Source organism: Octopus bimaculoides, chromosome 7 (assembly GCF_046866305.1).
Source record: "Octopus bimaculoides isolate indiv1 chromosome 7, ASM4686630v1, whole genome shotgun sequence".
In the NCBI taxonomy this organism is placed as follows: Eukaryota; Metazoa; Mollusca; class Cephalopoda; order Octopoda; family Octopodidae; genus Octopus; species Octopus bimaculoides.
Window position 1 is genome coordinate 8,724,294 of NC_142934.1, and position 13,148 is coordinate 8,737,441.

General features: G+C 34.1%; 1 protein-coding gene across 1 annotated transcript in view; it reads right to left on the reverse strand.

The window, feature by feature from the left end:
• LOC106877289 (liprin-beta-1) overlaps positions 1-13,148 on the reverse strand; it is a 367,092-nt gene that overhangs the window by 95,869 nt on the left and 258,075 nt on the right. The window contains exon 9 of the mRNA XM_089354745.1: positions 9,450-9,512. Coding sequence (XP_089210871.1) covers positions 9,450-9,512 — 63 coding nt within the window. The remainder of the gene's footprint in view (positions 1-9,449; positions 9,513-13,148) is intronic.

A 13,148-nucleotide genomic window follows, 5' to 3' on the forward strand; every position in this document is an offset into this window, starting at 1 on the left:
GATTGATGTCGAGGCATGAAGTTATCTTGGAGCAAATTGCTCCAGCTTGGCAATGACTTAGATATGATCAAAATATATTTATGCAGTAAACATGAATAGCTTCTTGACCACTGTGAAATATTTTCAATTCTAAAAGCTGAAGTTACATAATGTATGGGGAAGAACACTGGCGTCTATTAAAAGAATTCTTAAAATGTTTTGATCCAATTTCAACTTGAAGTCTCCACATGTAATAAGTGTCTAGAATTGATAAGACATTATTTTTAAAAATTAATAAAAAGAACTTGGTTTATAGTAAGAGGTAGGCCAGACAACACATGGAAGGATTTAGAACTGATTAAGAGTACTGGAAATTACAGACGGAATAATTATGAAACGAGACTGGGTGAAAGAAAGAAAGAAGCAACTTAAACTTACACATAGAAGCAGGCATTCAATGATGATATTTGAAATTACTAAATCTTTCTTTAAAATTCAATGAGTATTTTGAAGTCGAATGCAGTTGGCTACATGACAGGCAACCACTTGCCAAGCTTTTGCTTCAATTAAACATGCTTTGTTACATATGTAAAGTTGGTCTGGTAACAATTAGAGCCAGGTGGATTTATTCAGGGGGAAGACAAAAAAAAAGAAAAGAAAAATTTTGATGATGATAATGATTATGATTGCAATGAACATTAGAGGCAAGGTGAAAGTGATTTTTCTTTTCTTTTTTTTTTTAAGAGAAAAAATTTGGAAATTTGTTATTAAAAAAATGCTTTAACCATTTTGTTACCATATTTCCATTGAAATACACTGCATTTGTTTCAATTAATTTTGAAAATAATGACAAATTAATTAAAATGACAGTCATTGATGAAAGGTTTTAATCTATTAATTTAAAACTGGAAGTGTGTATCAGGACCAATGGCAGTCTCAGGTGTGTTGGTACCAAAATGATTAAACAGTAAAATCTTTTAATTTAAGTCGGACAAGACTGATAATAAACAACCGATTCAAAAATACTGAGGGTACTAGCTCAAAAGATTTGTTAAAACTGGATCAATTAAATTATAGAAAATAAAATACTGATCTACCAACAATATAATTCAGGTCTACAATGACCAGTGACGGACCTCTACAAGATCCTACAAGCTTTTCTCACAAACAATATTGCATGAAATTTTTTTTTTCCACACTACAACATTGTAATGCTTAGCTACATAATGAAACATAAATTTTTAAAATACACCTAGACATACAGTTTAAGACCTATACACCTAGTATACAGTTTAAGACCACAGACTATTTAAACTAGTGAAAGCACATAGCCAAGTGGTTAGGGTGTCATATTTATGATAATAAGATCGTGGTTTTGATTCCCAAACCTGTGTTCTTGAATGAAATATTTCATTTTATGTTCTTTCTGTCCAATCAGCTGTAAATGGCCCTGCAATAACTGATATCCCAATCAAGGGGAATGTTGAGATCTCAGTCACTTACACACCATGGAAACCAGGTAACCAGCAAGGTATCTCAAAAGAAATTAAATGAGAAAAATAGCCTCCAACATTCAAATGATACCTGGACAAATTCCTCCAAGAAGTACCAGACAAACCATCAACACCTGGATACATCTCAGTCAACAACAACTCCTTGCTCAAGTGATCGATGGTGTCTCAAAATGTGACTTAAAAGACCTCTCTAGGTGGTGCTATTGAGTTAGTCAAGGCCTGGACCATTAATGGCCGAAACCAATTTAAGTTATCAAAGTTAATTGATCAAGGTACCTCAAATCACTAAACCACTTAACTTTTAGTAATCAATATCAGCTGCTTCTCTACAACTAATCTTGTCTTGAGTTTAAGCACCTTATATAAACCTTAGGGAGCTATAACAATTGAATACTTCAACTACAGCCTCTACAAGTCAACAAGGAGGTGAAAGTCCTTACATGGTCACACAACCTACTAGAAATAGGAGGTAAATCTTCCTTAAATCAAACAATCTTCAAAAATGAAGAAAAAAAAAAATCACCTTAGATAATGTAGTCCTACAAATTTTTAAAAAATAGGATGGTCATATGGTTGGAATGTCTTTGATTATAAAATCTGTTTGATTAAATTGACCTGGAAGCAAAATAACAACTTTCTGATATATGAAAACAGATTAGGTAACAAACTTGTAGGTAACATGACTGATCTGTTACAATGCATCTCTTACACATTCCATTCAAATTTATATCCTTTCCTAAATAAAACCGAAACCTAATGCTTGAGTGGAAAAAACCACCACTGCCTCCGCCACCACCACTTGTAGCCAGCCATATTTATCACCAGTTCAAAATAACACAATATACTCTCTTGTAAACCAGGCTACGTTTATCATGAATTGATCTGTGATAACACAGGTCGGTGATCATTGAAAGGCTCCTTGTGTTTGTACTACAAAAATGTGTCCCATCAATCACCCACAATGCACTTGCGTTTACATGACTATGCTGCAAAGCTGCCTATTTTTTTATACAGATTTAGGTATTTGCACCTTTCAACAAACGATCAGTGAACAGAGAAAGTCAAAAAGTGGCTGATCCTAACAACACAGGTGAGTGTATTCTGTTCAGGGAAAAGTAGAGATGATCAACAAAATACAGGACAGTGAAAGCTTCACTGCTGTGGCTCGTAAGTTTGGTGTCAATAAATTTACTAATTATCTAATTTTTTTTTTTTTACTGAACCTTTGTGATAAATGAGGACAAATGTGCTACTATTTTTATTGGCACAGTGAATGACTTAACTGGTGGAACACTGGCCAAAATGCTCAGTACTTTCTTTATTGATTTGAGTTTGATTCCTGGTGGTACCATTGTGTTCTTGAGCAAGACACTTAATTTCACATTGCTCCGGTTCACTCAACTGACAAAAATGAACTGTACCTGTATCTCAAAGGGGCCAGCCTTGTCATTTTCTGAGTCTCATTGAGTCCCCCTGAGAACCACATTAAGGATAAGTGTGTCTGGGGAGTGCTCAACCACTCTGCAGAGTAATTCTACAAATAGGCTGTTCCAATGATCAGATCCACTGGAACCCTTGTCATCGTACCCGACAGAGTGCCAGTGTATATATGTATGTTTGTCTTCATATTTTAAGTTCAAATCTGACGCTGGTTCATTCATCCAGGGTCAATAAACAAGTAGTTACTAGTCAAGCACTGTGACTGATCTAATCAACTACATTGCCACTCTTCAAACATTGTGGCTTTGTGCTCATATTAGGCATTATCAACATCATCATTATTATTATTATTATTATTATTACTAAGATAGCTTAAACAACTATAGTCGTTATTGTTGTTTGTTTATGTTCTTTCTGATGCAACCCATATTGTTGGAAACCATACCAAGATATTCTTCTCTAAAAATAGGAGTAAGAGAAAAAAAATGGCAAAATGAAACACTGTTTGTTCTTTTAAATGTTTTGAGTTGGACTGAACCATCCTGTCTAACTCATCCTAAATAGTCTTCTTAATAACTTACAGAGAGCTACTTTCTTTTCTTCAATTTTTTTAATTTTTATTTTTAAGTAATATATAGTAGATGCAGGCAAGACTGTGTGATTAAGAAGCTCACTTTACAATGCTGTAGTTACAGGTTCAGTTTCACTGCGTGTCACTTTGGGTAAGTGTCTTCTATTATAGCCCCAGGCCAACTGATACTTTGTGAATGAATTTGGTAGATGGAAACTGTGCTGAAGCGGCGAGCTGGCAGAAACGTTAGCACACCGGGCGAAATGCTTAGCGGTATTTTGTCTGTCGTTACGTTCTGAGCTCAAATTCCGCCGAGGTCGACTTTACCTTTCATCCTATCGGGGTCGATAAATTAAGTACCAGTTGTGGGCAATAAAAAAATAAGGAAACTGTGTTGAAGCCAGTCATATACATGTGTGTGTGGCAACTGGGTGTTAGTTTGTTTATGTCCCCTTAACTTAGTGGTTTGGCAAAAGAGACCAATAGAATAAGTACCTGACTAAAATAATAAGTAGTGGGTTTGATTTATTCAACTAAACCCGTCACGGCAATGCTCCAGCATGACTGCAGTTGAATGACTGAGATAAGTTAAAGACAAAAGATAGTATGTAAGCCGCTACTAATTAATCTTTAAGATCTTTAAGAAGATTCAACTAAATCGAGAAAACGGATATCAAGAATAGCAAACAGTAATTGTAAAACATTTGCTCCGGAACATATATTTCTTAAGTTACAACACATTTAAAATACGCCAGAACCAAGGAAGAAATTTCTACATGATCACTTAACCTACTAGAAATAGCAGCCAAATTTCCCCCAAGACAACCATACTGTTTTATTTGAAGAAAAGCTTACTTTATATAGTCCCATATAAAAATCACCACTAAAACTAGTAAAGCACTGATTCAGAATATGTACCGATAATTGCAAGATTATCTATATATATGTATCAGACATCCAATCAATGCCAGAATTACTAACTTTGGTAGGTTTTCAGAGAGCTAATGTTAGTTTAAGTATTTTAGGATGTTGGCTAGCACATCAAAGGGTACACATTAACCCTTTAGCATTCACATTACTCTGTCAAGTTGAACACTTATTTAATCCCAAGGTTTTGAATGAATTATGCATTATATCGTAGCTTTGAGATTTTGGTGGTGTGACTGTATACTTTTAGAACGACATTGTAGGGTAAGTATAAGGGGCCAGATTTGGACAGTTTGAGCATAAAACAGATAGAATATTTGGATTGGATATGGCTGGTTTAAATACTAAGTGGTTAATCTAATGTCTCACCAGCATTGTGTTGAATTGTTATGAAAAATAAGAGTCACCTCTCAATAGCTCAACTAATGAAACAAAACATTAATAACACAGAGGATGACACATCACTACTGAAGTCAAATGACAAAAATGTTTAAATAACAAAGGTTTTTATTAGAGTGCATTAATGAGCTCACAATTTTGCCATAGGCAAAAGCTTTCAAGAAATTCATGTTTTTCTCAAGCAAGATGTTTTTCAACTATTTAATGCCATAAAATTATAGAAAATATCAGCATATTTCACATATGTCACAAATAATCATTTAGAAATTAATAATATACATAAAAAAAAAACACAAGTAAAAATTTGTTTCAAATTTAGGTTGTATCAACAATTTCTACCCAACATCCTAAATGTTGCCTACTTTATGTATTAAACAACTTATACAAATAAACTGAATGCCTCTTTGTTCTATAATCCTTTAATCAAACTGTTTTCCAGGTCAAATCAGATTGTAAACATTGTGATTAACATGACCTTCATGTATAATAAATAAACTAGTTTCTTTTGATGAGAGCACAAGGCCTATTTAAATAGAAAGTAGTATACTCAACCGAATTGACTCTAGTATGTTATTGACTGTTATTTGATCAACACCAGCAATATTTGAACTCACAATAAAGAGGAGAAATTTAATTTACAAAAACTGAAAAGCAAGGTGATCCATTGTTTAAATCAGGGGGAAAGAACCCCTTGTTTCTACGTAAAATTTTGACCACATTCAAATGTTAAACCAACCCTTGACAAAGCTCTCTAAAAATCCATATGGTAAAAAATTAGTTTAAATCTTAAAACCCAAACAACAATTTAATATAGTTGCTTTCAAGACCTCTTAAAACATAAACAAATTTCCTTAAGTTCTTTCATCTGAAATACACTGCCTGTTTCAATTAATTTTGAAAATAATGAAAAATTTAGTAAAATAAATTATTAAGATAGTGTTTGGAACATAATTTAACATGAAATTTTGATAGAAGGTTTTAATTTCAAACAGTTTTAAAACAGAGATTATATAATGAGGGGAAATCTTGAGTAAGTTGTATCAAAAGGGTTAAGTTATAATGCATGCTTTATATTAATTGAGAATCAAAATACTTATGGTGTATCATATTCTTATTGCAAATTAGCATTTAATATTTGTTTTCCTTCCAGCACTCATTTCCAAAAATCTATTTGAAGACATTTACTGTCAGACCATACATTTGTTATTGGTGACAAATAGACAGATGATAAGACAGACGTATTGTTATAAATTATATGGAAACCTACATAATGAACATAGAAACATGACAAATTTACCTATATCTCTGAGCAATATTTAGTTTCTTTGCTTATTTTTATTGAAGGTTTTAAAATAAATTTTGTAAAATGCAACACAATAACCTCTTCTGAACTGACTTATTTTCTTAAAAGAAAGGAGTTACTAAGTAAGTGCTTTGGTCATTATAAATTGGATACATGGTGTATATGCATGTCACACTTGTGAAGATTTTGGTTGTAGTTCATAAAAAATCCAACCTTGAAAGTTATTATTTAACTAAGCATATAAAATAACAACACATGAAAGGAATGCTCCATTTAGATGAGTCAGCATTTTAAAAAGAATTTTCATGCAATCAAATTTCAAAAGATATTCAAGAAACTACTTCCATAATGCAAGCAAGTTATATCCTCTGGCAAGTTATGAAGTGTATGAGCTAATTGCAAAAAAATTGAAATCACACATGAAAGGTGAGTTAAAGAGCTAACAGTTACTGCGATACAAATTTTCAATTCTAGCAATATTAGCTTGCCTGAAAATATTAGTTATGATTGGAGGACAGTTGCTGACCATAAAAAAGACAAGACGGCATACAATAATATTTAAGTATTCTTGAAAGAAACTTTTTCAGAATTTCTATTTTATGCAATAGCAGTACATGAAACAACCAAATGTTGTGTATGTAGGACAATTGGCTTATTTTTATGTGGAATAATGCCAGACTTTATAATACAAGAAGCTTTACTTATTGAAACACAGAACTACAAGAGCTGGAGACGTTTTTTCTGAGTCAGATTAAAAGTAAATCATTTTAAATTACTCTATCAAAAGCTTAGTGGTATAATTACATACAGAGTAATGATAGGATCTCAAAAAAATAATTTAATTTAATCAAGAAATTATTAAAGAATCCTCAACTAGAATCTAATATCTTAATAGTGCTTTGTTGATAAACAAAATTTATGAGCACATTCTCTAAGAATGAAGAATGCTGTAAAAGTAGAAGCAAAATAAATTCATAAGATATCAGGCATTGGACAACAGAATTTATAGAAACTTTGAGGGATCCAAGAGTGGAAGGGGAAACAAAACTGAATACCAAAAGCTGGAATTATTACTCAATATACTAAAAACAAGGACAAAAACAGTTGCTTTGGACACAGTAAAAAAATAAGGGTTCTCGCTGTCCTAAGATTTGTATGTTCATTCCAGGTAATATGACTGAGCTAAATAAGAGAAACAGTGACGGATGGAGAACCAATAGATGGATGAAGGAAACAAGAATAATCATGATAGACCAAAGTGACAAGTACTGATAGAGTTGAAGAAACTGGATGGGTGGGGGGAAACAAGATATAATGTATACATAAACAGTAAAGAAGCTAAGCAAAGGAGATTTAGCATTGCTTTAAGGATGAGAGGAAGACCATTTTTGAATTTCAAGTTTGTGTGTTATTAAAGAGGAAAGAATCCAGAATGACATCTCTGTGCTTTTCTTCAGTAATAGGTAAAGATTGATGAAAATATAATAGAGGAATCTGCAGAATGAGGAATCAGTCAGAAACTACCAAGGGTGGAGCTGACAAAAGAGAGCCCAACTACTTAAATTTCAGTACATAAAATTATTAATAAGGTATGGCTGTGTGTTTATGAAGCTCACTTTGGAACCATGTGGCGTCAGGTTTGGTTCCACTGTGCAACACCTTTGGCAAGTGTCTTTTACTATAGCCCCGAGCTGACCAATGCCTTGTGAGTAAATTAGGTAGAGGAGACTATGTGGAAGCCCATCATATATATATATATATTACGTGTGTGTGTGTATGTGTGTGCACATATGTGTGTTTGTGTTTCCTCTCCCCATCACTTGACAATTGGTGTTGGTTTGTTTACATCCTCATAGCCTAGTGATTCAGCAACAGAGCCCAGTAGAATAAGTACAAGACTTCTTTTTTAAAAAAAAGTACTGGGTCAATCAGCTTGATGAAAATCCTTGAATGCGGTGCTCCAGCATGGTCACAGTCTAATGACTGAAACAAGTAAAAAAATAAAAGATAAGATGAAGACAAGGAAAGTATTCGTACATTATTTACATTTGATGGATATTTGTCCTCATCTTTTTTGGTAACACAACGTTTCGGCTGATATACCCTCCAGCCTTCATCAGGTGTCTCGGGGAAATTTCGAATCTGAGTTCTCATTCCTAAGGTATTTTCTGATGTTATTATTATTATTATTATTATTCAGGTCACTGCTTGGAATCGAACTCGGAATCTTGGGGTTAGTAGCCCGCGCTCTTAACCACTACGCCATATGCCTGTGGGTAATTATGCATTGGAAAGTATTGCTTGAAAGAAGTAGATTATGTAGTAAACTCTTTCAGAATGAGAGGAAGGTGTTATTGCCTTATGGCTGTCTGACATAGTAGTACCATAATCAACAGTGACAATGACGAAGATATATTAGAGAAATAATTACAGTTTGGGTTTCTGCAAAGGCTTTCTCTCATCATGTAAAAATCAAGAAGCATGTTTGAAGAATGTGATGCTGTGTAGCAGAAAGTTTTGTCATTTAAAGTAGATCAGCAGAAGCTGGAGTGAAATGAGCCAGGTATGATCGTTTGGATGTGTAATTTAAGTATGTGTAAAAGCCAGGGCAGAAACGAAGTGAGAGAAACAGCTGGCTGTGAAATGTAGTGAACGATGAATGCAGGAGAGGATGGCCATGCTGGTATGGACATAAAACATAAATGAACAACACATGATGGGTGCAAAGTGTTGTGTGCTGCCAGTGAAAAGTATTAGTGAAAGAAGACCAAGGAGGATGTGGGGAAGAAAAGAAATGGAGAGGTCAGATCTTAGAATGCAATGCCTTACAGACAAGGTAACAAATGATCAAGACACATAAGCAATATACTGAACAGCAAATCCATCTAATCAAAGCCAACAAATGAGGAAAAAAAAAAAAAAAAAAAAAAAAAAAAAAAGAAACTATTTAAATTGTTGATGATAATATATAGATTAAAATTATTTAAGTGTTTTTTAAATATCTATTTTAAAATAATAATTAAATGGAGGGAATAAATGAAATTGAAAAATAGCTTCTTTTTTTTTGTTGTTTCTGGAATCATCAAATTAAAAAAAATTCTTTCAAATTAAAAAATAAATCAATTAATAAATATGTAGACTATATCTACATTTAGATACAAACAAACAGATTAGTAAATTAAATGGATTAATGGCTGACGTGAAGAGCAGGCAGCAAGATTAAAAAGAACAAGAATTTGATTAAATAGGATAGTGAGAGGAGGATGAGGAGGAAGAGGAAGTGGAGGAGGATGAGGAGGAAGACGTTATTTCTTACGTTTTTTCTTAAGTCTATCTAAGGTACGCTCTCGTTCTAGAGGGCGGTTATTGCTGACGTCCCCTGAAACAAAACAAATAACAAACAAGTGAAATTCACTCTAAAACAAGATTAAACAGAATGGGGGGAAGAAAAAAAACACTTATACACTTATAAGAGAAATAAAGTATAAATAAAGAGTTCTTTTTCTGTTAAAAAGAAGACTTTTCTTGAAAGTTACCAATAATTTCCTTATATATAATGAAAGATAGCATTTTTTTTAACATGACAAGATAAAAATTTGGCAGAGAAAACACCGGATAAGGTGTTTCAAGATTATCTTCATACAATGTTCACTAGCATTTTGGAAAATATTACATAATATCTCCCACCACCCATCTCTCTTGCACAGACAGAGTTATTATTACTATAATACGCTTGATGTAAGTATATGCATATAAAATGATATATAATATTTTTAAATATACAGAAATGAAGAAAAAAACAATACAATGACACTTATTGGTTAAAATTGTTAGTTGATTTCATATCAGTAGTATTCTTCTACAAAATATAGTTTTACCATAACCAAAATAGTAAATGTGTTATGCCACCATGAGGGGGCACTTATGATCATCCTATCAATAACATTGTTTCCATACAAAACCAATGTCATAACTAAATGGTATGTCCTGTTGCCATGTTTAGATAATTTCTGTGTTTTTAAAGCTACATGCATGAGGTGGGGGAGAGGCCCATGCATAAATGTAATGCATGTGGCTAAATGATTAGGGTTTTCGGATCATCATAAGATCATGAGTTGAGCAAGACACTTTATTTCATGTCACTCCAGTCCACTCGGCTGGCAAAAAATGAGTTGTCCCTTTATATGAAAAGGACAGCCTTGTCACATTCTGTGTAACAGGGAGTTTCTCCGAGAATTACATGAAGGGTATGTGTGTCTACAAAGTGATCAGCCACTTGCATGTTAATTTCACAAACAGAATGATCCATTGATCGGATCCACTGGAACCTTTGTCATCATGACTGACAGAGTGCTCTAGTATAGGTTAAGAAATTCATTTGACAACCAAGTGATTTCAGTTCCTTTCCTATTGCCTGGAACTTTGAGCAAGTATCTTTGGGCTTCAGGGAGGCAAAGTGGCTGAGTTCCTTTTGAGTGTTGGGCCTCACGGAGGCAATGACTGAGACCTTTGGCCATTATGTTGTGCTTGAGAAGAAGACCCACCAAGCTGAGCAAAATTGCAGTTGCTGCAGATACCGGTCTCACACAAATGGCACAACAATGTATACTGACCACACCTTCCCACTATTCTATTGAATCTATTATGATCCCTAGGTCTCATAAGGCCAGAGTTTACCCCTTTAGCATTTAAACTGGTCATATTAGGCCCAAATATTCTACCTGTTTTATGTTAAATCTGGCCAGATCAAGCCTCTCACGCCTTCTCTACAATATCATTCTAAAAAATAAATGCATCATCAAAAATCTCAAAGTTACAAAATAATGCATGATTAATTCACAACAATATGAATAAAAAAGCATTACATTTAACAGAGTAATCTGAATGCCAAAGGGTATATAAACCTGGTTTCCATGGTGTATAAGCGACTGAGATTACAACACTCCCTCCTGAATAGGATGCCAGTCCATTGCAGGGTTAACTTCCCGGCTGTGGCTGGAACCCATTACCAGCTGAGTGGACTGGAGCAACATGAAATGAAGTGTTTTGCTTAAGAGCACATCACAATGCCTGGCCTGGGAATCAAAACCACAGTCTTACATGAGTGCAACATCGTAGTCACTAATCTGCACCCCACCTCTCTCACTCACACTTCACTTTCTTCATTATATTTGCACTAAAATGAATGTGAAAATGAAAGTAACATGACTAGTCTAGTAAGAGCCGTCATCTAAATAAACACACGCATACACATTCTGTCTGTCTGTCTCTCTTTCCTTCCCTCTTTTGGTTCCTCCTCAGAAAACTCTATCATTATGAATCATCACCTGTGAATACTCTATGATATTTATAAATTGTACGGTATCTAAAAGCAACCTTAATTTTACTGATTGGTTGCTGTTTTAAGTTTATCTTATCTGACTTTTAGTGATGTCTCCTATAAAATTTTAAATAGTATTGATTTGTCACTAAATTATAAATAATGTATTTGCGTGAAGATGTGAGTTATTTATGTCACTGAATGTATGTGTACAAACATATATAGACACACATGATGATATTTCAACTTCACTCATCACAGATTTTAAAGAAAAATAAGTAGATTATTAGCATTTCACTCAATTTTTATTTTATCATTGTATAAATAAACCATTGAAGGAAATGTCTTTGGCAATTTAATTCACTGAAGTCAAAACCTAAAAATAAAACTACTTCTTCAATAGAAAATATATACATTAAAGCAAAAAGATATGAATTGACATCAATTACAAATGACTATGAATGTCTTCAGTAAAATCTGTTTTAACTCTCTTAAATTCAGTGTGTCTACAGTGAGCGACACAGAAATGAGTACCAGTTCAATTTTGGAATGTTACCTGTATTTGATCCACCACAAGGTCCTGTCCTTGTTGTGGTGTAGTGAATTGTTTGTCTCAATGACATTGGGAGCTATGCCAGCAGAGTGCAAGCTCTTGGTATGGCCTCCCATGTTGGACAGGTCTGAGGATAGAGGCCAAACATGGACCACCTCTTCCCAGAAGTAAAAAATGGGTCAGCGATAAATGATAAATGATGAATTTCTTTATGAAGACAAAAGAATCTTTTCTACTCAAGGCACAAGACCCAAACTTTTTGAGGATGGGTCCAGTCAATTAGATCGACCAGTATGCAACTGGTACTTAATTTATCGAACCTGAAAGGATGAAAGGCAAAGTTGACCTCAGTAGAATTTGAACTCAGAATGTATTCGCCCGGCATGCTGACGTTTCTGCCAGCTTTATGAAGACAAAAGAATACAGATTGAATGAGCTGTAACTGTTTACTTTTTACTTCAGTCATTGGACTGCAGCCATGCAGGGGCACCACCTTGATAGATTTAGTCAAACTTAATCCACACCAGTGCTTATTTTTTTACGTCTGGTACTTCTATAGTCTGTTGCTGAACTAACTTATGAGGATGTAAACAAACCAACACCAGTTGACAAGTGATAGTGGCTTATAGCAGATAAGCATACACACATGTAAATATATGTTTCTATCAGCTTGATAAATGGCAAAATAAATTTAATATTTTGACCAGGAAAGCCTGGCTAGCTCCATTTCACAAGGCTTTTTGTGGTTTTTAATTATAATTTTTTTCTACTACAAGCACAAGGCCTGAGATCTAAGGGGAGGGGTTTAGTTGATTGACCCCCCCCCCCCACTCACCTCGTAGTTATTTCATCTACTCCAAAAGGATGAAAGGAAAACCTTTGTGGAATTTGAACTCAAAATGTAAAGTTGGATGAAAAGTTATTAAGCATTTTGTCCAGCATGCTAAGAATTCTGCCAACTCACTGCTACACACACACACATTTTCATCTACCAAATTCATCCCCAAGGTAGTAGTTGACCTGGGGCAATAGCAAAAGAAACTTGCCCAAGGTGCCACACAGTGAGATTGAACCTAAAACCATGTGATTACAAAGTGAGCTTCCTAACTATACAGCCATGCTTTTTCTTTTCTTTTTTATTC